This window comes from Simochromis diagramma, unplaced genomic scaffold (genome assembly GCF_900408965.1).
Source record: "Simochromis diagramma unplaced genomic scaffold, fSimDia1.1 OVJJ01000386.1, whole genome shotgun sequence".
Classification (NCBI taxonomy): domain Eukaryota; kingdom Metazoa; phylum Chordata; class Actinopteri; order Cichliformes; family Cichlidae; genus Simochromis; species Simochromis diagramma.
The window spans coordinates 81,165-96,635 of NW_024387210.1; the positions used below are offsets into that span (position 1 = coordinate 81,165).

The 15,471-nt window shown below is 42.0% G+C and overlaps 1 protein-coding gene across 1 annotated transcript; it reads right to left on the bottom strand.

Annotated features, from left to right (window-relative positions):
* Window positions 1-2,817: 2,817 nt before the first annotated feature.
* Window positions 2,818-12,683, bottom strand: LOC120746467 (leucine-rich repeat flightless-interacting protein 2-like). The gene is made up of 6 exons (XM_040051879.1): window positions 12,604-12,683; window positions 6,277-6,327; window positions 6,058-6,167; window positions 5,745-5,824; window positions 4,958-5,063; window positions 2,818-4,825 (listed from the first exon to the last, which is right to left on the bottom strand). Exons 1-6 carry the CDS (start codon window positions 12,681-12,683, stop codon window positions 4,800-4,802), a joined length of 453 nt encoding a protein of 150 aa, XP_039907813.1. The 3' UTR covers window positions 2,818-4,799.
* Between the last annotated feature and the right edge of the window lie 2,788 nt (window positions 12,684-15,471).

Here is a 15,471-nt window from a genome sequence, read left to right on the forward strand (position 1 = left end):
TAAATAAATGGTCCACATTTTAAAAAAAAATTACAGATAAAATCATGTTAAAACTAAAAGAGAGTAATACAATAATAATATAATGTGGTCCTTATGAAGGAAAACACTCTGTCTTTCAGATTACTTAAAGTGGCTGAACTCAGCAGTACACTGGGGTTATAATTAAATTCAAACATGAATTCAATGGCAGATTAAAACGCTGTGTTTAGAGTAGTAAACACCAGAAAGCAGGATAGTCACGTGGTTTATGTAGACATCAAGGGCATCTGGAATATGTGAGCATAGAGAGACAGAGCTGTGTTTTTTAGTCATTACTAGTTAATAAATGTATTGATCTACAATAGTTTTTATACCTCAGTGCATGTAGCATAATCTTTTGTGTAAATATAAGTAAAATATTCAAGGAACAGTGTTGTCAATTCTTCTTCCTTAAGTTGTCAAACAATAATATGACAATAATTCAGACCAAAAGTCATTTTAAACTAGACAGGTAAATATGTCTGTGAAGGTTCTCAGTCATCCAGGTCATCGTAGTCAAAGGAGCTTGCAAAGAAAAGCGTCTGGACTTCTTTAAGTTACTTGAAGACGTTTCACCTCTCATCCGAGAAGCTTCTTCAGTTCTAAGGTCAAATGGTGGAGAGTCCCAGATATAAACCTAGTGGGAGTTTCCCCCCCACAGAGGAACAAAAGGACCCCCTGATGATCCTCTAATCGCCTGAGCCAAGGTGTGAAACTGGGTGTGGGTCCCAATCATGACACCAACTCTCTGCCATCTATAATCCAGTTTTGAGATCCCTTCCCAGACGCCTTAACGCCCACTCACATCCTGGGCCATCTGATCTCAGGAATTCGCATGATAAGGTGGGGCCAGGTTTCACATTGAGCCCACCCGAAACCCTGGCTGATTGGGACCCACACCCAGTTTCACACCTTGGCTCAGGGGATTAGAGGATCATCAGGGGGTCCTTTTGTCCCTCTTTGGGGGGATACTCCCACTAGGTTTATATCTGGGACTCTCCACTATTTGACCTTAGAACTGAAGAAGCTTCTCGGATGAGAGGTGAAACGTCTTCAAGTAACTCAAAGAAGTCCAGACGCTTTTCTTTGCAAGCTCCTTTGAGTAGACAGGTAAATGTATCGAGACGTTAAACTAATTTTTATGTTTTTATTAGCCTTCTTAAATCAATTAATTGATGTTATATAAAGTCTGTCATCAGTTCCTATCAGTGTGTGTAATAAAGAAACAGGATTAGTTTTGTTAACACAGCTAAATAAAGCATGAAAAGTATTTAGTATAGTTCCCCATTTAATCTTGGGCGATTATATTTTTCAGAGATGGTGTCTAATTTTAAATTGACCCTATGTTTTTAGCCTCACTTTGAGTCCTCTGCCATTAGCTGAGCTGTGACGTAACACAGATGTTAACTGTCAGCATGGCACAAAGACTCAAAACTGTTAATGAAACTTATCAGCTATGCTTGAATATTTATTTATAGCCATGTTTTACACAAGTAGAAGCTTTATCTTTAATTTTTGTGCCGTTATAATCCTACATCCTATAACACGGCAGGTCATATATATCACTGGATAAATACGTTTACGCAGAGCAGACAGCTTCATAATGTTCATAATATTTCACTCAGGCCAGTAAAACATATTTTCTTCTGATTTCATAATGTCACATGAAATAACAAATATAAAGTAATTTATATTGCTGTTCCTGGTTAAGATTATGTTTTCTGTTAGCATGTCAAAATTCTACTAATTGATGGGTGAATAACTCTATAATCTATTTAGAGAATCAGAATCTCATTCTGATTTCTCTCTGTTGATAACATATAGTTCTTTAAAACCTTTCCATTTAAAAGTGCATCTCATACTTTTGTGCTGCTATACCTTCATGGCTAGAGTCTGCTGCTAACTTCCTGGAAGCATTGCCAGGCTATGTCATCCCCCATCTCTATAAATAGAAAAAGAAAAAGAAATGTCCATTGGCATGAATGGGGTGGCTGTAGCTCAGGTGTCAGAGCAGGTCAGCCACTAAACAGAAGGTCGGTGGTTCTATCCCAGGCTGCTCCAGTCTGCATGCCAAGTATCCTTGGGCAAGATACTAACCATCGGAGTGTGAACGTGTATGAATGTTAGATATTTAGCACTTAAGAGCTTAGAAGAAGTGTTGGTGTGAATTAATTAGTTGTATAAAGCACTTTGAGTGCTCAAACAGAGTAGAAAAGCGCTATATAAGAACAAGTCCATTTACATGGTGCGACTCTCCATTCAATGGCTCTGGTAAATATTTTAGAGAGTCACCTGTCCTGTCTGCAAATAACCAGTTGTCAGCTGCAAAGTGATGTGCAATGACCAAATCACTTCTTGTGGACGCAGCTTTAGAAATAAGAATGTAAACATGTTTGCTCATGTGCTTCTGATGTGCAAGTCTATAACATGCAACTGTTCCAATTAGACTGTTTGTCATTTTAACTGAATTTTATCGAAGCATACCCAAAACAGAGTCCACTGAGACAGTTCAGGTGGCCGACCCGGAGACCGATGACAGAGACGGAACAGGTCCGAAGGCCAGCCGTGGGGAAGGCAGCGGCGTCGACAAAACCGGTCCGGAGGCCATCTGCGCCAGCAAAGAAGTCCAGTCAGCGGCCTGGGAGCGACCTGTCCATTAGTGTTATGAGTCACCTTACAGTGAGATGACAAACAGCAGAAGGTCACGTCCCTCAAGCCAATCCAGTTTAGTACTACAGGCAAGTGGATGGTGGGTTTTAACTGAGAAGGCTTGTTCATTCACAGAAACCACAAACACAATGAGATATTGCATGAGTTTAATTGAATACTCCATCACACTGATCAATAAAATCAATAAAACCCCACTGACTGATATATTGACACCCCGCATCCTAATCAATAGGACAGCCGATACAATAAAATAGATGAAAGTTTCCCCAAACATGAGCTAAAATATTGCACACTGAATGATCAGGATCAGCTTGTATTGATGATTTCTGCTCAGCAGGCAGCGACCCGTACATTCACAAAAACATCAGAGATTATTGATTATCAGATTAACACTTGAAGAGTTTGATCCAAACATCCTTCAACACCCAGAGAGACAAACATAGGTGCTGCCGTAGAAAATCCCTCTCACTGGATCAAAACAGCAATTCAAACTCTTCATCCATTCATTCATTCATTCATTCCATTTACAAGCTGGTGATTTAACATCCCAAGTGCCAAGGAAAGTCCCAAAATCCAAAACAGAGACAACATGACCTCCTCCACTGTGGCCACACCTCCACACCTCCTTCTGTTGCCTGGTTTCTATCAATCTGCCCAAAACTGCTCAAGTCTCTGAGGGAAACTGCGCCCCCAAGTGTTGGAGAAGAGGTAGTGCCACACTGCACACAGATGGATGCTGATGAGGCAGATGTAGACTTTCTTTTAACACACCTGGAGGGCCAGGTGGGCGATGTTTACCCACACTGGGACACCACGACTGCAGCTCTGATGGTTTTTAATGTGCATTAGGAGCGTCAGAGGGTAAAAACACAGATAAATGGTCACATTCTGTTTGCTTAGTTTCATTTTTAAGTCTGCACATTCTGTAATGTGACCTTTAGATATTGGATAATAGCTAAATAAATACAAAATCAGGGGAGAGGTTGGATATGATGATAAAACACTGAATTTGGGGTGATTTCATAGGCACTTTCCTGCTTCAGCTCCTGTTTAAAAATGCTAAAAACTTTACCCTATAATATATGGACTACTGAAACGTATTTTGTTCAAGGCAACCTATATATTGTGAGAAGACGTGCTGCAGTCATGCCGCATAAATATATTTGGTTTGGTTTTGTTCCAACAGACCTCACTAACATGAACAAGAACATTTTTCAAAAGCCACAACTATTCATGTATATCCATTTGAGGCTGCTTAAGGTTGAGGCTTTCCTAAAAAGAAAAGGAAAAACAATAAAATACTGAGTACAGGTAGCATTGCTCAGCCTTTAGGGATTGATAAAAGCACAGTGAGGCTGGTGACTAAATAAATCACTTCCAGTCACTGACTAAACTGTCCACAAGCATTGAAAAGTGATCACTCCTTTTTCATCACCTATCATGTGTAAACTATTTGATGAAAGACTGTAAAGCTTCTACAAGATGGCCTGGATATGGACTTCCATGTCCACAGATAATGCTCGATATGGGATTGTTTAAGCAAGATAACCATGGATGTACTATGAAGCTTCTACAAATGGCTCTAGTAAAGACATACTGAGTGGAACCAGAATTTCTTAGCTTCTGCTGGGGCGTAAAGAGTGTTGAGCCAACATGATGATTTTTGCTCTAACCTCTGGAACTAAAATATGTGGATGTTGAACTAGAATACATTGCTTTAATGCAGTGGAGGTTTTTGTGTCTCCTGGCTCGATCTGCTCTGTTTTTTTGTCCTCTGAGGCTTGATGGATGGACAATGCTACAGTCTGAAGTCCGATGTGGTAAATCCTGCCATGACTATGGATGGCATGTGTTCACAGAGCTACATTAAAGATCACATTTCATTTTCTCAGATTGGGGTTTTGGTTTGTTTTCACTGCCTCAGCAAACTCCACATATCTGGTGCTTATTTAGAGTAAAATCAAGCACTCGCAAAGACATTCTGTTCAGGTCTGATTGTCTCTGGAGATGAAGATGGGAAGAGCAATCACTGCTGGGCTAGCAGGGCATTACGGTTGGCCTTCATCTTCTCCAGGCGCTTGGAGAGGTGGCTGTTACTGGCCTCCAGCTCATCAATCCGATCCAGAGCTGAGCGGAGCTGCGAGAGACATAGAAACAACAAATGTTCCTTAGTGCTCACATAGAAAACAGTGAAGACAGAATACATGCCAAGAAACCAGAAAACACAAAGCAAGGAAGTCAACTCCCAGACAGAAGGTGGTGCTCTCACCTCTCTCTGCAGCTTTCGTTTCTCTACCCTTTAGCTCATCTTCGATCTTCTCTGCGTTCTCCGACGCCCCTTTATAGCGACTCACCTGACCCTCCAGACGGATTACCTGAGGACATCAACAGCAACATGAACAGTCTTATTTAAGGCAGATAAAGTTTCAAACTTCTTGATGAAGTCAGATGAAAGTGAACTTTTAGGGAGGGAGTGAGTACAACTAAACAGATTGAAAGTTTTGTTGTTTCCTGGCCAAGCTACAAGAAAGACCTACAGGAGCTTTTATGACATCCCACAGATCTTGACTGATCCCCTCATTGCAGCTATAACAGCTCCTGCTCTTCTGGGAAGGTTTATGGTCAGACAATGATGTTTTGACATTTGCAGTCTCCATTTTACTTCATATCAAAGGTATGTGATGGAGCAGATATTAGGGCTGTGTGCAGGGCGGTTAATTTCTTCCACAGCAAACTCATTCATTCTAGCTTTTATGCACCTCACTTTGTGCACAGTGGCACAGAGTGCTAGAAGAGAAAAGGACCTTCCCCAAAACGGTTCGCGCAAAGCTGGAAGTAGAGAGTTTTCCAAAATGTGACAGTAAGCCGAAACATGAACATTTTCCTTCAGTGGAACTGAGAGGGCTAGATAAACAGGGATTTACAGTTGGTGTGGTCAAACACTTCTGTCCATGCAGTGCACCTATGATAAAGGTGCTCCAAAGATTTATCTTGTTTGAATATTTCTGAGATTGAACCCATTTGGGAAGGAAACACTTAAGCATGTCAGTACTTACATTTTGTTCAAGCGTGGTGACTTCCTGTTCAGATTTCACTAATTTGAATTTAAGGTCACTGATTTGTCTGTTGGCATCTCCTACAGAAAAGAAAATCAAACGAACAAAGAAACTTAATGATCATTTTAATTATTATGTAAATTTTACTGACAACGAATCCACAGAAATTTCACAAATCCAATGTACATTTTGTGAATACTACAACAACGACAAAACTAAACAGAAAACATGAAACTGAAGAATGGCAAGGGGTAGATGAGGAAGATTAAACAGGATGAAAGATTAAAAAGGAATGAAAATGATGAAGACTCACTCTGCAGTTCTAGCAGATGAGAGTCCATCCCGTTCTCCAGACCATCGTTCTCTGTATTCTGAACCTTCTTGTGACGATCTTCTGTCTCTGATCCAGCTGAGACTGCGTAGCTTCACCTGTTCACACATTCAGAAGCACATTTCATATACTTGGCTAACATCGGATTAAAACAAATCTGCAGTGGAGGTGCTTTCCAACTTTATAATACAGGCAACTCACCTGATCCTGTAAACTCTCTCTTTCTTCAAAAAGTTTTTTTCAGCCGAAACTCTGAAACAGCAGAAAAAAATAAGTCCAGGAAACAGTCATTATTCTAGCCTGAATTCTCTTATGGTTTAACCTTGAATTAAACATCAAACACTGATTCGGCACATCTGCCTTTCTAGCTTTATTGATTGTGAGCAGAGTGCCCCTTTAATTGTGTTGGAAAAGATCTGTGCCAATCCTTCCCGAGAAACATTATGAGTGATGCATTATGTGAGAATAATAATAATCCTGTAAATGGAAGTTGAAAGCTCCATTAAGTAAAGTCCTTTGACTAGTTGTGGTTTTTCAAACACACTTTGCATGTGTTGTGTCTGAGCAGCTGAAACATGATAGAAAATATAAAAGGACCCAATGTAGATCCTTGAAAAGCTAATCTAAAACGCTGACTCTGAAGTTATCAGTTCTTTAAGTTCTTTAAGTGTACTGGGCACCAATTTGAAGCCTTTCTGCTTCCTCAAGCCAAAAATTACTTAATAAAACTTTACATTTATTCATGATAGAAAATTTCAAATGTAAAATACAAAATATTCTTTTCAAACAAGTGCGTTTATTAATCTGAAAAAAAAAAAAAATACCATCAACCCATTTAAACAGAAATAAACTATTGATTTCATGTAATTGTTTTATGCCAAATTCATGGCAGTTAAAGTTTACAGCTGCTTACCCTTGTACAGTGTTGCAATTAACTGTCAAGAAAACAATTTCCAAGCAGTCAGCTTATTAAAAACATGTCAGTAAAGAACATATTTATAGGTGAATGGTTTAAATATTCACTTTATTTATTTGATCAGTTCAAATACTTAAGTACTGATAACAGTACTGATGCTTCATTGATATTTCAAAGTCTAATAATTTAGAATCTAAAGCTCCAACACTGTGACTACCAAATCATTTATTTCCTTCATTTTGTGATTTTAGGAAATGCTGCACTCAGATTTTTTATTTTTCCTGCAGTCTGAACATGACTCTCTCTGTCTTCTGCGGCATTCATGCTTCCAACCAGCAAGAGCCTCCATTTCCATCTGCTGGCCATCCTCGTTGATCTCCTCACAACTGTCAGTGTCTCTCCGACCAACTCCTTTGAATTTTTGGCAGCTACTACATGACAGCTTTGACTCTTGAATCTCTTTGAACTTGTTGACGAACCCGATTTGACCCAGACACCTTGCTGTGGCCTCTTCAGGTTTTAGTGAAGTAGGAGTCGATAAAAACAAAAGGCTCTGAGCAACTTGTTACAGTTGTTTCATCTATCAGCAGGATTTCCTCCAAACAATTCTACCACTTCCATTTCATGGGTTTAGACATGATCCTTTGTGCCTTTTGGTCAGCATTCATAGGACGATCCAGATTATCTGCACAGTTTACTTGTGGAGGCTACTTCCAACATCCTTGAAGCTGAATGGTCTCTCAGTAGGCCCTAAAGGTCGGTGTCAGACATTTTTCCACATGTTTATTAAGTGTAGGATCCATCATGTGGCCAGTTTGCTCTTTGTTGTGCTGACTAGGCTTGTTCTTTAATATATTTTCCACATCTGAAGTCCACTTTTGAAGAGATCCCGGATTTCTGAGAAGCTTTGCGAGATTTCAACTACAAAAACTTGATTTCCAGCAAATCCTTGGCTATTTCCTTTCCACTCCATTTGTTTGCATTCCACTTTCACATAGGCCATTAAACGTCATCATTGGTACAGTGATCAGTTTTGGATATGCAATCTTTCGTGATGCACCGTCATATTTACATTATTTGTACAGTATGAATGATTTGCTTTGGTACCTGGTCAAACTTAAGCTCTCCTTAGTATGGCTGGCTCCGTCTCTCCAACAGCGCACTGACGGGCAGCAGCTGCCCCGCCCCCTCGCTCAGTCGCTTAGTGCCTGAGCTTGGATCATACCAATATCAGGGGGGGATTCACGCACAGTCGTAAATTCCCACAGTGTGCACTATGTGCTTCGAATATTCTGTGTACTTTTTGTTTTATACAGTTGTCAGCCAGGCATCTAACTATGAAAAAATTGCACTCCAAAATACCCCGGGCTTCTGACAAAACAACCCGGGCTTAAGCCCAGTAAGCCACCCCCACGCTCCGCCCCTGCTCCAGACATGTTTGTAAACGATTTACAGACGACCCATCTTTCTTTTTAAGAGGAACATAAATCTGGCAGTCATCTGCATAACAGTGAAACGAGAGTCTGTGTTTTCTAAAAATTGAGCCCAATGGAAGTAAATAAAGTGAAAACAGGATAGGGCCCAGAATGGAACCCTGTGGTACTCCATGAGACAACGGAGCACGGGAGGACTCACAGTTTCCTAAGCGAACTGAAAAGGTTCGGTTTGTTAAATAAGACCTGAACCATTTCAGAGCCACACCTGTTATACCGACACACTGCTCCAAACGTGAGATTAAAATTTCATGGTCTACAGTGTCAAATGCAGCAGTTAAATCGAGTAAAATAAGAATGACACTTTCACCAGAATCACATGATAAAAATATCCATCCATCCATCCATCTTCATCCGCTTATCCGAGGTCGGGTCGCGGGGGTAGCAGCCTAAGCAAAGAGGTCCAGACCTCCCTCTCCCCAGCCACCTCCTCCAGCTTGTCCGGGGGAATACCAAGGCGTTCCCAGGCCAGCCGAGAGATATAATCTCTCCAGCGTGTCCTGGGTCTGCCCCGGGGCCTCCTCCCGGTGGGACATGCCTGGAACATCCTTGCCAGATGCCCGAACCACCTCAGCTGGCTCCTTTCGATGTGGAGCAGCAGCTGCTCTACTCTGAGCCCCTCCCGGATGGCCGAACTTCTCACCCTATCTCTAAGGGAGAGGCCAGCCACCCTTCGGAGGAAGCTCATTTCCGCCGCTTGTATCCGCGATCTCGTTCTTTCGGTCACTACCCACAGCTCGTGGCCATAGGTGAGGGTAGGGACGTAGATCGACCGGTAAATTGAGAGCTTCGCTTTTACACTCAGCTCCCTCTTCACCACGACTGACCGGTGCAGCGTCCGCATTACTGCAGCCGCAGCCCCAATCCGTCTGTCGATCTCCGGCTCCCTTCTCCCATCACTCGCGAACAAGACCCCGAGATACTTGAACTCCTCCACTTGGGGCAGGAACTCATCCCCCGACCCGGAGTGGGCACTCCACCCTTTTCCGGCTGAGAACCATGGCCTCAGATTTGGAGGTGCTGATCCTCATTCCCGCTGCGTCACACTCGGCTGCGAACCGCTCCAGTGCGAGCTGGAGGCCCTCACCCGATGAAGCCAACAGAACCACATCATCCGCAAAAATCAGAGATGAGATTCTGAGGCCACCAAAGCGAAAGCCCTCCGCCACTTGGCTGCGCCTAGAAATCCTGTCCATAAAAATTATGAACAGAACCGGAGACAAAGGGCAGCCCTGGCGGAGCCATCACCCACCGGGAACGAGTCCGACTTATTGCCGGCAATGCGAACCAAGCTCTTGCAACGGTTGTATAGGGATTGAATGGCCCGTAGCAATGGGCCAGACACCCCATACTCCCGCAACACCTCCCACAGGACACCCCGAGGGACACGGTCGAATGCCTTCTCCAGGTCCACAAAACACATGTAGACTGGTTGGGCAAACTCCCATGCACCCTCAAGTATCCTGGAGAGGATAAAGAGCTGGTCCAGTGTTCCGCGACCAGGACGAAAACCGCATTGTTCCTCCTGTATCCGAGGTTCGACTAGCGGACGAACTCTCCTCTCCAGCACCCTGGCATAGACTTTCCCAGGGAGGCTGAGGAGTGTGATCCCCCTGTAGTTGGAACACACCCTCCGGTCCCCCTTCTTAAAGATGGGGACCACCACCCCGGTCTGCCAGTCCACAGGCACTGCCCCTGATCTCCACGCAACATTGCAGAGACGTGTCAACCAAGACAGCCCTACAACGTCCAGCGCCTTCAGGAACTCGGGGCGGACCTCATCAACACCAGGGGCTCTGCCACCAAGGAGTTGTTTAACTGCCTCAGTGACCTCGCCCCCGGAAATTGGCGGATCATACCCCTCGTCCCCAGACTCTGCTTCCTCCTCGGAAGACGTGTCAGTGGGATTAAGGAGGTCCTCGAAGTATTCCTTCCACCGCCCGACAATTTTCTCAGTCGACGTCAACAGCGCTCCGCCAGCACTATACACAGCGATAAAAATATATCATTAAAAATTCTTAAAAGTGCTGATTCAGTGCTATGCATTGCTTTAAAACCAGATTGAAAAATCTCCTGAACATTTTGTGCATTCAAGTATGAGATCAATTGGTCATATACAATTTTTTCCAAGACTTTAGATAAAAAGGGCAGCTTAGATATTGGTCTAAAGTTCTCAACAGCGTTTGTATCTAGCCCAGGTTTCTTAAGAAGTGGTTGCACAATTGCATCTTTGAAATTCTTTGGAACCACACCTGAAGTAAGGCTGCTATTTAAAATGGTTAAAATAGTTGGACCTATGGTAGAAAAAACTTCTTTCAGAAAAAGGGGAGGGATAGGATCATAAGGTGAGCCTACAGGCTTTAAATGATCCACCACCTCCTGTAGCTGAGCAAGAGTAACCGACTCAAACTGTTGAAAGACAGCTGAGCAAATTGGAAGATCAGAGGGGTCAGATGTGGGCAAAATAATCTGCGCCCTAGCCGAGGATACCTTGTTTATAAAGAAGTGCAGAAACCTTTAGTAAGTAAGTAAGTAAGTAAGTAAGTAAACTTTATTTATTAAGCGCTTTTCACAGACAGGCAATCACAAAGCGCTGTACACAAATATTAAAATAAACAATAAAATCAATAGACATTATATACAATGTAAAAGATCAAATGTAGATAATGTAAAAAATATATAAAATATGTAGATCAACAAAAGGCTTGTTTGAACAGAAGAGTTTTTAACTGTTTTTTAAAATAATCCACAGAGTCAAGCAAACGTAATTGTAGTGGTAAACTGTTCCACAGCCTTGGTGCAACAGACTGAAAGGCTCTGTCCCTTTTTGTCTTCAGTCGTGTACGGGGAACAACTAAGAGACTCTGAGTCTGTGAGCAGAGATGACGAGCAGCAGTGTATTTTAAAAGAAGCTTGGATAAGTAATCTGGAGCCTGGCCATTTAGTGCTCTGTATGTTAAAACAAGAATTTTAAAGCGAATTCTAAACTCTATTGGGAGCCAATGTAAAGAATATAAGATGGGAGTGATGTGAACACGCTTGGTAGAACGAGTTAGTAATCTGGCTGCTGCATTTTGTATTGTCTGGAGGCGAGAGAGAGATGATTTATCCAAGCTAGTAAACAGGGAATTACAGTAATCTAAGTAATCTTTCACACATTTCAAGTGAAGGCTCAAAACTAAGAGCAGAGGGAGGGCTTAAAATAGTCTCAGTTGACTTAAACAATATGTGTGGTTTCTGATAATTCACCATAATAATGTTTGCAAAGTGTTTCCGCTTTGCTTCTTTTATTGTAAGCTGATATAAGGCCCACCACTCTCTTAAACTTTGTAAAGAGACCTGTAAGTTATCTTTTTTTCCATCTCCGCTCAGCCCTACGACATTCACGCCTCGCAGCACGGGTTTCATCGTTCAACCAGGGTTCAAGCTTTGTCTTAGGATGCTTAATTTTTAGAGGGGCAACAATATCCAAGACAGTCTGACAAGTGGTATGAAACCAAAAACTGAGTTCCTCTACGTATTGGAGTGTCTCAGGAATGGAGAACTGATTATAGTAGGTGGAGAACCGTGCTGTCGTGGAAGAATTTAACAAACGAGATGTCTTTGCAGGGACAAGCCCCCTGAATTCATTTCTAGATAAAGAGATGTCAAACAGAACCGGCATATGATCAGAGAAAACAGGATCGGAGACTTTCAGATTAAAAACAGGCAATAAGTGGGCTAAAACCAGATCGAGAGTGTGGCCACACTGTTGCGTGGGTGCAGACACACACTGGAAAAAACTGGAAAACTGGAAAAATAAAATTCCAATGAAACCTGCTTGCACTTGTAGCGATCTCTGAAGATAGTAGCTACTCCTCCACCTCGACCAGATCTGCGTGGGACATTAAAATAGCAGCAGTCCGAAGGCAAAAGTTCTGCAAAGGCGCTGGAATCACCAGCAGTTATCCACGTCTCAGTTAAGCAGAGAAAGTCCAAGTAGTGTGACAAAAAATATTCCTTAAGGATAAAAGTTTTATTCGATACCGATCTGGCGTTTACCAGGCCAAATTTGGCAGGAGTTGAATAGTCACTAGACTTTGAAGCTCGCGCAACGTAACACAGGTTTTGCATACTCACTCCGCGCCGCCGTGGACAGGCAGGCAGGGAGCGGCCTGGCGGAAACAGCCCAGAGCCAGCGAGCGGCACCAGACACGCATAGGACGGCCTACGAAGATGCCAGGGAAAAGGGGCGCGACAGGCAACGCCAGGGACAGCACAACCAAACGCCAGACAGGCCTTCAGTTTCACCAATCTCCCACTCCTTTTGCCGCAATGGCGGCCCCGCTTCCGCGGAGACGGCACAGGTACACGGAGCAGGTGAGTAGGAACCAACGACAGGAGTGGAGGCGGTATTTTGTGTGCATTTCCCAGTCTACACACCGGTGTATTGGGAGATAGTCGGAGACAGGGGCGGAGCGTGGGGGTGGCTTACTGGGCTTAAGCCCGGGTTGTTTTGTCAGAAGCCCGGGGTATTTTGGAGTGCAATTTTTTCATAGTTAGATGCCTGGCTGACAACTGTATAAAACAAAAAGTACACAGAATATTCGAAGCACATAGTGCACACTGTGGGAATTTACGACTGTGCGTGAATCCCCCCCTGATATTGGTATGATCCAAGCTCAGGCACTAAGCGACTGAGCGAGGGGGCGGGGCAGCTGCTGCCCGTCAGTGCGCTGTTGGAGAGACGGAGCCAGCCATACTAAGGAGAGCTTAAGTTTGACCAGGTACCAAAGCAAATCATTCATACTGTACAAATAATGTAAATATGACGGTGCATCACGAAAGATTGATATCAAACTGATCACTTGACCAATATTACGTTACTTGCTCTTCAAGTGAATCAACAAATGGCGAAATGAAAAGCCGAACAAATGCTATTTTTTTTTTTAGAGAGTCTTAGCTTACGTGTGTTTATTTCATATTTTCAGTTCTTACCCTCCCCGACTAAATCGGTTTCAGTTATGTACTGAAATATAAGAATGGATATTAGAGGCTTCTTTCAAAGAAGAAACTCAGGTAAATGTTATTTTATATATTATGCTTTGTATGTTGTTCAGTATATTTGTATGCAAAACAAGAGGAATTTCAGTACACAGCGGGATATTCACATTTGTAACCAGATATTTACACTTTAGGGAGAAAACATAAAACATTTTTACTGCACAACATCAATTTAGAGTAAACTTTTGTTTTAGATAAATATTGAAATATCTTTTGAATTAGTTAAATGTCACAATAAAGAGAGACAGAGCTTTCTATTTTTTATCACTTTCATCAAATTTAGGAGTACATGTACACTAAGTTTATTGTTAATTAATAAGAAAACTCCAGACGATTCCATTCTGAGCTGAAGAAGCTTCTGATAGGTTAGTAGAGTCCATGTGAGTAAACTGGTGGCACACCTGTGGATGCATATAAGGCAAAACACAGAGCCTGTTTCTGTGACATGGGAAAATCAAGAGATGTCAACCAAAACACCAGGAAAAGAACTGTGGAGCTCCATAAGTGTGGCTCAATTTTGAATACAATTTGGTGCCATTTGCAATTAAGAAATACAGACAGTTTCTCTCTTTACTCTTAAAGTTAACAAATGTGTTTTTTATATTTATCAATCTAAAAAAAAATAAACATTTAGTCTGATTTGATGTTACAATTAAAAAGTGTTTGTGTTTTTATCTGAAGAGTTTGTAAATATCTGTATATTTGATGATTGTCAGCACAAAGAGAGAGAGAGGAACAGAGAGGGAGATGGAGAATGAGGACAGAACAGAGATGAACAAGAGCAGGTGAGACACACATGTTAGTCAAATGGTTGTTTACCAAAAGTATCACCGTATCATAGGTACTCATGTATCTCATACCTAGTGTTTCTTTTTAGGTTTGTTATTTTTCAAATTCTATATTTATTAAGTTATGAAGGCTTGTTTGCACAACAAGGCTAAATAATTATATAAACCTTTCTCAATCTAAATATTGTACTTTGGTAAAATTAAAAAATAAATGTAGTGCAGGTCTATGATGATTTTTAGTGCTACTATCATCTAGTTCTGATTCTGGTTCTGTCTTGGTTAAGTCCCAAGTAGTCCTGATTTTGAACTGTTGTAGTCCTGTTTTAATTCTGGATCAGTTCTTGGTCTGGTTGAATTGGGGTTTAGTCCTCGTGTCTTGATACAGCCCTGATTTTGTTCTGCCTCGCTGCTTAATTAAAAAACTAGTTTAAGGTGTCCTGCACATGTGATATATATTTTTCCCTATATGAAGTCATTCTTTTTTGAACAAAACTCAAAACAGAGCCAATTAATCTTTCAGTCATTTCTACCCCCCCCCCCCCCAAGGGAAAAAAAAATCCCACATGCATACTACCCTTTTGGGCTAAGCCCCGGGTGTTTCAAATGTCTGGCTCCGCCTCTGGTCGGAGATCAAGTAAAACTTGGCGATCATAGACCAGCAGGGAGTCGACATCATAACAAAATAAAAACATTAAAACAAATGTGGAGGAACAGATGGCGAGCCATACACATCAGCGCCATCTTTACCCTGTTACTCACAGTGAATGCTCACTGTGAGCTCGTCTGGCAGACGTCCCCTTCTTTTTTAAAGTTCTTAAGGCAAAGCATTATACTATGAACAGCAAGACATCTCCAACATAAAGAAACTAAAGGAAGGGCAGACATCTGCCTTGAATGGTTAAAGGGTGAGAAAAAAGAAGAGACAAAAGTGGAGAGACCAGGAACAACAAATGGGAGAAAAGTGAGACGAATACAGAGAAAGATGAATGAAGATCAGGAGTGATATGCAGTAGTAGTGTGTAAATGCATGGAAAGTGAGAAGTAGTAAGTGAAGTAAAAAAAAAAAGCTCAGTGCATGAGAAAGCCCAAATCTATGACAGCCTATCTAAGGGATGGTTCAGGCTCGCCTCATTAACTGGGAAGTGGTGACAAAGGA